The sequence below is a fragment of the Lactuca sativa genome, chromosome 1 (assembly GCF_002870075.4).
Source record: "Lactuca sativa cultivar Salinas chromosome 1, Lsat_Salinas_v11, whole genome shotgun sequence".
Classification (NCBI taxonomy): Eukaryota; Viridiplantae; Streptophyta; class Magnoliopsida; order Asterales; family Asteraceae; genus Lactuca; species Lactuca sativa.
The window spans coordinates 153,446,196-153,457,468 of NC_056623.2; the positions used below are offsets into that span (position 1 = coordinate 153,446,196).

Consider the following 11,273-nt stretch of genomic DNA (forward strand, 5'->3'; position numbering starts at 1 on the left):
TACAAGGACTTCATGAGTTGCAAGCCAAGAAACTTTTATGGCAACGAAGGTGTTGTTGGTTTAACTCGTTGGTTTGAAAAAGTTGAATCTGTTTTTGACATATGCTACTGCTCTGAAGGTAGCAAAGTGCGGTTTGCTGCATGCACCTTGATGGATGGAGCCCTAACATGGTGGACTGACCATGTAAAAACCTCGGGTATCTCAGTGGCCAACTCAATGTCATGGGAGAGCATGAAAGAACTTTTAATAGAGGAATATTGCCCCCGAGAAGAAGTACAGAGCCTAGAACATGAGCTTTGGAACTTAAAGATGAAAGGTTCTGAAGTCAAGGCTTACACAACAAGGTTTAATGATCTTTCACTCCTCTGTCCAGGCATGGTGAAACCAGAAGGCAAGAAAGTGGAGCGTTATATATGGGGCCTGGCTCCAAAAATAAAAGGAATGGTACTTTCATCAAAACATGCCACATATCTCAGTGCTAAACGTCTAGCTATGCAATTGATCAAGAACGAAATCGAAAATGGAGTAATGATAAAGGAAGTTGAAACTCCAAAGGCTAGCAACAACCACCATAAACGCAAGTTCAATGGATCGAACCAGAACCAACAGAAAAAGCCTCAAAATGAAAAGGTATATGCTATGGTACCATCCCTGGTTCCAATTCAACAAGTTCCAATCCAACAAAAGGGTTACATTGGGAATATGCCCTTATGTAATCAATGCAACCGACACCACAAGGGAGAATGCTTCCATTGTGCCAAATGCAATAAGAAAGGTCATACGGCAAACTTTTGTCGGGGAATGGCAATAGTTGATGCAGTACCAGGAAGGGGTAATAAATCGGGTTCTAGTGGAGGAGGAGCTTGTTTTGAATGTGGAGAAAAAGGGCACATCAAGAGAAATTGCCCAAAGTTGAAGAAGGGCGATGGGACTGCTCGTGGTCGGGCTTTCGTAATAGGGAACAAAGATGCCATACAAGATCCATCGGTGGTTACTGGTATGTTCCTTATCAATAACTTGTATGCTACAATTCTGTTTGACTCCGGTGCCGATAGAAGTTTTATAACTCCATCGTTTAAAGAAATATTAAATCACGAGTCTAGTAAATTAGACGTAGCATACGAAGTAGAAGTAGCAAACGGTCAGATAGAAAACACCACCGAAATCTTACGAAATTGTCTCTTAACTTTGAACGACCACACATTCTATGTCAACTTAATGCCAATGAATATTGGGAGTTTCGATATCAATATCGGCATGGATTGGTTGTCTCTGCATCATGCTGAAATTCTTTGTTTCGAAAAAGCTGTACGACTAACTCTACCAAACAAAGAGACCATGATGATCTACGGAGACAAGTCGGGTCAAAACTTGAAGCTTATTTCTTGCACTAAGGCTCAAAAATATCTATACAAGAAGTATTATGGCTTCTTGGCGCACGTAGTAGACACGAAGAGCAAGACGAAAGAAATCAAAGACATACCTCACGTATGCAACTACCCCGACGTATTTCCTGAAGATCTGCCTGGATTGCCGCCAAGTCGCAGTGTCGAGTTCCGAATTGATTTAATTCCGGGAGCAAATCCAGTAGCGAGATCTCCTTATAGATTGGCACCTTTGGAAATGCAAGAGCTTTCAAGTCAACTGCAAGAACTACTTGACAAGGGTTTTATTAGACCAAGCTTCTCACCTTGGGGAGCACCAGTCTTATCCGTCAAAAAGAAAGATGGTTCTTTTAGGATGTGTATAGATTATAGGGAGTTGAACAAACTGACAGTCAAGAACCGTTATCCACTCCCTAGAATAGATGACTTGTTCGATCAACTCCAGGGATCTAGCTTCTATTCGAAGATAGATCTAAGAGCTGGATATCATCAGCTAAAAGTATTAGAAGCAGATGTTCCGAAAACTGCATTTAGAACTCGATACGGTCACTATGAGTTTCTAGTTATGCCCTTCGGGTTGACCAATGCTCCAGCTATATTCATGGATCTCATGAATCGTTTATGCAAACCATACTTAGATAAGTTCGTTATAGTGTTCATCGACGACATTCTAATCTATTCACAAACCAAAGAGGAACACGGCCAACATCTGAAATTGATCTTGGAACTGTTAAGAAAGGAAAAGTTGTACGCAAAATTCTCTAAATGCGAATTTTGGATTAGAGAGGTACATTTCCTAGGACATGTGGTGAGCAACAGAGGAATACATGTGGATCCCACAAAAATCGAAGCAGTTAAGAATTGGGATGCACCAAGAACGCCAATCGAAGTGCGACAATTCTTAGGCCTTGCTGGCTACTATAGAAGATTCATAGAGAATTTTTCCAAGATAGCAAGAAGTTCGACTGGGGAGATAAGCAAGAAGTTGCATTCCAAAAGTTGAAACAGATGTTGTGTAGCGCACCAATCCTATCCTTACCTGAAGGAACCGAAGATTTTGTCGTATACTGTGATGCGTCAATTCAAGGATTGGGGTGCGTTTTAATGCAGAGAGAGAAGGTTATTGCATATGCTTCACGACAACTCAAAATCCATGAAAACAACTACACAACCCACGACCTGGAATTGGGAGCAGTAGTCTTTGCCTTGAAGATTTGGAGACATTACTTATATGGAACAAAATGTATCATTTTTACCGACCATAAGAGTCTCCAACACATATTTGATCAAAAAGAACTAAATATGAGGCAAAGAAGATGGATTGAGTTATTGAATGATTACGAATGTGAGATTCGGTATCATCCTGGAAAAGCAAATGTTGTAGCTGATGCTTTAAGTCGTAAAAAGCATAAGAAACCACGATGAGTAAAAGCGCTAACTATGACCATCCATTCAAACCTTAATACCCGTATTCGTGAAGCTCAACTAGATGCTCTGAAAGAGGAGAATATTGGAGAAGAAGCTTTACGGGGAATGGATAAACATTTTGAGCTTAAGGACGATAGAACTCGTCATTTCATGAACAGAATCTGGGTACCCAAGTTTGGTAACAATAGGAGCCTAGTCATGGACGAAGCTCACAGATCAATATATTCCGTACATCCTGGCTCCGACAAGATGTATTTAGATCTAAAGAAGTTATATTGGTGGCCTAATATGAAGGCTGAGATTGCCACTTATGTGGGCAAATGCTTGACTTGCTCTAAAGTCAAGGCAGAGCATCAAAAGCCCTCGGGATTGCTGCAACAACCGGAGATTCCCGAGTGGAAATGGGAGCAAATTGCAATGGACTTTATCACAAAGCTGCCCAAGACTCCTAGTGGTTATGACGCTATTTGGGTAGTGGTTGATAGATTAACTAAGTCTGCCCATTTTCTACCAATCAAGGAAACTGACAAAATGGAAAAGCTGACGAGAACATATCTCAGGGAAATTGTCAAGCTTCATGGAGTGCCAACCTCTATTATCTCGGATAGGGATAGTAGGTTCACATCAAGGTTCTGGCAATCACTTCACAAATCCCTGGGAACCCGCTTGGATATGAGCACAGCTTACCACCCACAGACAGATGGTCAAAGTGAACGAACCATTCAGACCCTAGAAGATATGCTACGGTCTTGTGTAATTGACTTTGGAAATTCATGGGATACTCATCTACCGTTGATTGAGTTTTCATATAATAATAGTTATCACACCAGCCTGAAAGCAGCACCATTCGAAGCTTTATATGGACGCAAATGTCGATCGCCTATATGTTGGGCAGAGGTCGGGGATACCCAACTGGCCCGAGCACACACAAATGACACGTTGCGTACTGGGCCAGAAATAATCCATGAAACGACCGAGAAGATCATTCAAATCAAGGATCGACTTAAGGCGGCACGTGACCGTCAGAAAAGCTATGCTGATATAAGGCGTAAACCTCTAGAATTCCAAGTTGGAGATCGAGTGATGCTAAAAGTCTCGCCCTGGAAGGGTATGGTTCATTTTGGCAAAAGAGGAAAGCTTAACCCAAGATACATTGAACCCTTTGAAATTCTTGACAGAATTGGTCCTGTTGCGTATCGACTAAAGTTACCCCAGGAACTGAGCAAAGTACACGACGTATTCCATGTATCCAACCTCAAAAAGTGTCTGTCCGATGACACTAAAGTAATACCTCTCGATGAGATACAACTAAACACAAAACTCCACTTCGTTGAAGAACCTGTGGAAATTATGGATCGAGAAGTGAAGCGTTTAAAACAAAGTCGTATTCCTATCGTGAAAGTTCGTTGGAACTCTGAGCGAGGACCAGAATTTACATGGGAACGCGAAGATCAAATGAAAATTAAATACCCCCACTTGTTTGGTGATATCCCGTCTACAAGTTGAATTTCGGGGCGAAATTCTTTTAACGGAGGGAGAATGTAACAATCGACAAAAATATAGACTTTTGTATGACGATATATATTAATAATAAATAATGAATAATATATTAGCAAAAAAAAATGTTAAGAAAATTTGTTACAAGTTTGATAATAATGTGAGGAAATTTCATGATCTAGGAAATTGACGAATAACAATATTATTTTAGAAGTTGAACTAGAACCGGATTCTTGAAAATGACCGACTAATAACTGGGTGTTCAAAGTATGATAAGTATACGGCTTCTAGTAACGACAAATTTTATTAAAGTGATGTGTAATACTATCAACGGACAAATACACGAAATTGAAATATTATATATATATATATATATATATATATATATATATATATGCACACACACATATATGTGTCTAGAACAATTGCAAATGCCTTAGTATTTAAAAACTATGTGTATAAGTGTAATCATAAAACACATATTATATGAAAACTAGATATATAATTAAGAGCAAATGGATTACGTATGTGAGTATATATGTGGGATATGTTTAAAAACTATTATCTAGATACTTATAAAGGAATATTAAAAGGGAACCATTTCCAAATGAGAAGAGAGTGTGCAGGGAATAAAATGTCAAGTAATATGAAATGTACACAAATAAACAAATTGTAATATTCCAACTTCTTCTCTTATCCACATATTGTTTGAATTACCAAATCCTAGCTAGATATACATGCACATGCAAGGAACAACTTAAAAAGCCTAGAATACAATTCTAACATAAGAAATGATCATGAAGGCACATGCAAGTAACTATGAACAAACTACCATTCTAAATCTCGTTACTTCACTTGCCTCTCATATTCTAAGTCCTAGTTTCCTTGGAACCAAACTACACTTCTCAATTAACTAGTGAGACAAGAAAATCTTGATCTAATCATGAAATATCAAGAAGTAATCTTTCAAAGTTATCACAATTTGATTCCTCTCTTCCTCTCACCTTTTACTCACGAGATCTCCTCCCCATATCCTCTATTTTTACCTTCTTATAACCCATACATAAAAATTAATTAGCCATTCAAGATCAATCCCAAATTCAGCCCCTCCCTCACTCATTTCCCAGCAGAAAACGAGAGCAAGAGAGGAGCTCTTGCCCTCTCGGTTTGGACAGCAAAACAGGAACAGAAAAGGCTGCTGTCCCTCTTCCCTTTTCTCCCTTCAAACCATCCCCATCACCACCTTTTTCCTTCAAGTTTGATCAGGTCCATAAGCCAAAATGATGGCTTAATCACAGCCCCTTTTTCCTTGTTTGTTACTTGACTGAAATCACCCAAATACACTCTTTAGTTGCTGAATTTTCGAGAACCTACACACACAAATAGTTGCTGAACTCCAGGTACCAAATAAGCTCCTAAAAACCTTCCTGTTGCTGCCATTTTTCGAGATCATAACAGTCCATTGAAAGTCATTTTTGAGTGACATAGATCCCATGACAACCTCTTCCATGATGCCTAGAAAGATGGTGTTCAACTCATGATATAACAATCCTTTGTGATAGTATTAGAACAAAGGTATACATAAAACTTTTACTTATGTTTTACATCTTAAAAATAACCCACAAGTTGTTATGAATAACTAGTTGTAATATTTAACTTAATCTGTCATCATCTATGTTAAGTCCTCCCAAAGAATACTTCCGTCACGAGCCTTCGAGAAACCGGGAACATCTCGACATCTTTGAACCCGATAACGACACGCAACTAAAGTGAGTTTTCTACGGCCCCTCTTTTATGTTTTACAAGTTTTGGGGGAGAATACACACGAAACAAGTTATAGTTGAAAGATTTAAAGGCTTTACTAACTAAAAATACAAGTTATGTCACTAAACATACCTAAGCTCAAATTTCAGCTTTTCACAGTAAAGTTATGGTCTATTCACGGACTGTTTTGCCCTCCTTAAACTCAATGGATTTCAAAACTGTACAATATGGAGGTAGTTCATGTTAATACCTTTCTAAGGACTACTTGCACGCGTTCATACGACTTTTCTACAATTTATAATGATTTTTACAAAACTGTCTATCATTTCAGAACATTTTCGGACCTGTCTGTAAAAATGAGTATTCACTCAGGTTAGGAACCAATTAAGCTTAGGATAAAAATTATGGACAAATTAGACTCATTTTCTAAACTTTGAGAGTTTACGGATCCAGGTTTCGACTTATGATGATTTTTCTATGATTTTTCTAAAAACATGGACAGAATTGCCCTTTTTAATTTATCTTGCTGTTTGGACTTTCAAATATATATACAAAGTGTTGTGGTAAATAAGAAGTACACCAATTATGATATTGTTTAGTTCACACATACTTTAATAGTTACAAAAATGTAAATTATAACAAGTATTTCTAATATGATCATGTTGAAAACCTCATAAGATATGATGATTTGGACTGGGTCGATTTTGGTCACTCACAGCCGGGGTGCTGTATAAACTTTGTTATTCACTTACAGTCGGAGTACTGTCTAAACATATATATGGTCACTTACAGTCGACGTACTGTTTAAACTCGTATAGGGATACATATGACCATTGTCATGTTAGAACTTTGGTAGTTTTACATTTTTAAGCATTACAGCCAAAAGTCTTTAAATCCAAACAATCGGGAATTATAACAAAGTCCCGGAAATAAATATACTAAGATCTACTGGGATGAGGTTTTATGTAGTATGAATATTGTGTGTAGATTGTTAAAACGATTGTTAGTGTCTATCTATACAAACACTAAATATTTTGCTTCTCAAAAATATGTTAAAATTTACTTTTATTGTAAGTAAGTAACATGGGTACTCATACTAGATTTCAAGTATCCGTTCTCACACCAAGCAAATCGGTAACATTGTTGACCATGTTTTGCACAACTTATTTTGTTAAGCATTCCACGTTTTATAAGGATTTCTTTTAATGAAACTCACGGAGTCAAAACCTGTGGAACTCACCACCAAATTTTGTTGACGTATTTTAAAAATGTGTATTCTCAGGTAACTAAGGAGCCGGAGGTAGGACATCGGTTCTAAGGAAATTATAGTTCATTTCTTTTGGGAATAATCTTGAACTGTTTTTATTTATTGTTGTGTGTTTAAACTATGAATATGCAATTTCAATTCCAACACCTTAAGGTTTGTAATATATTGATTTAAATATATTAAATGTTCGATATATGTGGTTGACTGTGATCCAATTGTATAACGTCGCAACCCCGGCGATTTCCGCCGCAGGTCGGGGTGTGACAGATTGGTATCAGAGCTAACGATTATAGAGAACTTAGTATTTTATTTTTAGGAAAAATACAACTATAGTCTAGAGCTTACTCTAGTAAGTGTAAGAAATATCCTTATCCTACAATACTTAAAAGTTAAGAATCTAATAAACTTAAACGCAAGAATTTAGATCAAATACTCAATTAGGTTTCTTAAAACATAGGTCATACCATGACTAAACCTAGATGTGCACCTAAGTTTTATTTTGGTCGGGCCTCATGGATTATCCAACCTAAGCGATCTACTTGATAAGCTAAAAACTTGGCGTTTTACAAGTAAAAGTATGATCACAAGTCAATAAAAGTCGATAAGACTTTCTTTTACTTATATGTAAAAATTTTGTGTAACATATCGGAAATACTAATTAGTTCTTCGTTTAGATGGATAATTTATGGAGATCAATCATACCACCAGCAGAAGAGCCCATGTTTCATGTTCTACCAGGAGATCCCTATTTCCCCGACTATGCATCTGTGTACCAACCCATTTCTCCAGCTGAACATGCACCGATGCAATCTGATGAGTTCGAGCCTGAAGAAGATCCAAATGAGGACCCGGAAGAGGATCCGGAAGAGGAGATGGAGGAGGAACCTAAGGATGATCCCGAAGAAGATATGGATGAAGATGAGGTAATAATAATAACCGATCCAGAGTCACCCGCTCCAATTCCACCTTCTCCCAGCCGCTCTTTCCTTGGATTTTCGCTCCGCCGTTCAAGAAAAACCGCTAGGATTTCGGTCCCAAAACCCGTTACTATAAAATATAGCTTGAGGTCCCCTTGCACCAAAAAGACGATGGAACCACCTGTTTCGGAAAGCAACCATGAGAACCAAAGGACGACCGGAAAGCGGACGGCAGGAACATTTGAAAAAGGACAAACATCTGGAGCTGCACCTGCTTCTGACATGGACATTGACAAATTGTCCTTCCTACTTGAGCAGAACGTCCGATTGCACGGACAAATGTGGCACGTCAATGATGAACTAAGCAACATGCAGGGTCAATCCATAAAAACGAAGGAAGAAATGGCCCGAATAGCTGGACTTATTTCGATTCAGATCTTGCAAGACAATCTCTGTCAAGAGATGGACTACCGCCATAATAGCTGGACTTATTTCGATTCAAGAATGACCAATGTGGAAACTCAAAGTCAAATTGCATTTTCAGCGGCACACGGAGTCGAGGAGAGGCATGCGTTGCTAGAAGAAAAACACGAATCACTAGAGGAAAAACATAAAATACTAGAAGAAAAATATGACGACATGTCCCGCTCAGTGGACAAATTTTTTAGTTTTAAAAAAAAAAAAACTAATTAGTCGAGTTTCCGAGAAACTTGCAGATTTTGGGTACCAAACTTTTCGGATATGTAGTTGGATATGTAAGCACATGTAAACTTTATTTGTTTATTAGTTGGTCTTTGTACCACTAATCTTAAGTCTTTACATTTTGAGAATGGTAAAGACTATTGTACTCGGATGTTAATGTTTAATATAATGAAGCATATGTTATTACGTTTAATATATATATATATATATATATATATATATATATATATATATATATTTTGAACTATTATATAAATCGTGAATTATGAATAATAACATTATGTGAAAACTAACAAAAACATCACAAGCTTAACCTTCACTACTAAATGAATTAGGGAATCAAAATGCCTCCAAGAAGGAACACAAGAGCAAACCCCGAAGTAACACCAACTACCGAACCAACATTAAGACGAACCCGGAGAGGTCGACCGGCCAGAGGGCCGATTGTGAGTCCAGTAACGGAAACGCCAACTTCTAGCGCTCCAATTCCACCACCTCCCGAGTCCGGACTTCCTCAAACTACAGCAGAATTGGAACAACTAGTTTCAGAACGCATTACTATTGCAATGGCAACTGCGAGGAGTTTGAATGATGGAAGACAAGTCGTGGAAGTGAATGGACTGGGAAACGGAGCTGGAAGCACTCTACACTCACAACGTGAAAAGCCTAGAAGAACTTGTTCCTACAAGGACTTCATGAGTTGCAAGCCAAGAAACTTTTATGGCAACGAAGGTGTTGTTGGTTTAACTCGTTGGTTTGAAAAAGTTGAATCTGTTTTTGACATATGCTACTGCTCTGAAGGTAGCAAAGTGCGGTTTGCTGCATGCACCTTGATGGATGGAGCCCTAACATGGTGGACTGACCATGTAAAAACCTCGGGTATCTCAGTGGCCAACTCAATGTCATGGGAGAGCATGAAAGAACTTTTAATAGAGGAATATTGCCCCCGAGAAGAAGTACAGAGCCTAGAACATGAGCTTTGGAACTTAAAGATGAAAGGTTCTGAAGTCAAGGCTTACACAACAAGGTTTAATGATCTTTCACTCCTCTGTCCAGGCATGGTGAAACCAGAAGGCAAGAAAGTGGAGCGTTATATATGGGGCCTGGCTCCAAAAATAAAAGGAATGGTACTTTCATCAAAACATGCCACATATCTCAGTGCTAAACGTCTAGCTATGCAATTGATCAAGAACGAAATCGAAAATGGAGTAATGATAAAGGAAGTTGAAACTCCAAAGGCTAGCAACAACCACCATAAACGCAAGTTCAATGGATCGAACCAGAACCAACAGAAAAAGCCTCAAAATGAAAAGGTATATGCTATGGTACCATCCCTGGTTCCAATTCAACAAGTTCCAATCCAACAAAAGGGTTACATTGGGAATATGCCCTTATGTAATCAATGCAACCGACACCACAAGGGAGAATGCTTCCATTGTGCCAAATGCAATAAGAAAGGTCATACGGCAAACTTTTGTCGGGGAATGGCAATAGTTGATGCAGTACCAGGAAGGGGTAATAAATCGGGTTCTAGTGGAGGAGGAGCTTGTTTTGAATGTGGAGAAAAAGGGCACATCAAGAGAAATTGCCCAAAGTTGAAGAAGGGCGATGGGACTGCTCGTGGTCGGGCTTTCGTAATAGGGAACAAAGATGCCATACAAGATCCATCGGTGGTTACTGGTATGTTCCTTATCAATAACTTGTATGCTACAATTCTGTTTGACTCCGGTGCCGATAGAAGTTTTATAACTCCATCGTTTAAAGAAATATTAAATCACGAGTCTAGTAAATTAGACGTAGCATACGAAGTAGAAGTAGCAAACGGTCAGATAGAAAACACCACCGAAATCTTACGAAATTGTCTCTTAACTTTGAACGACCACACATTCTATGTCAACTTAATGCCAATGAATATTGGGAGTTTCGATATCAATATCGGCATGGATTGGTTGTCTCTGCATCATGCTGAAATTCTTTGTTTCGAAAAAGCTGTACGACTAACTCTACCAAACAAAGAGACCATGATGATCTACGGAGACAAGTCGGGTCAAAACTTGAAGCTTATTTCTTGCACTAAGGCTCAAAAATATCTATACAAGAAGTATTATGGCTTCTTGGCGCACGTAGTAGACACGAAGAGCAAGACGAAAGAAATCAAAGACATACCTCACGTATGCAACTACCCCGACGTATTTCCTGAAGATCTGCCTGGATTGCCGCCAAGTCGCAGTGTCGAGTTCCGAATTGATTTAATTCCGGGAGCAAATCCAGTAGCGAGATCTCCTTATAGATTGGCACCTTTGGAAATGCAAG

The 11,273-nt window shown here is 38.6% G+C and overlaps 1 protein-coding gene across 1 annotated transcript; it reads left to right on the forward strand.

Moving 5' to 3' along the window:
* The first annotated feature begins 8,015 nt into the window (after positions 1 to 8,015).
* Positions 8,016 to 8,951, forward strand: LOC128128054 (uncharacterized). Its single transcript, XM_052766860.1, has one exon. It carries the CDS (start codon positions 8,016 to 8,018, stop codon positions 8,949 to 8,951), a length of 936 nt encoding a protein of 311 aa, XP_052622820.1.
* The last annotated feature ends 2,322 nt before the right edge of the window (positions 8,952 to 11,273 follow it).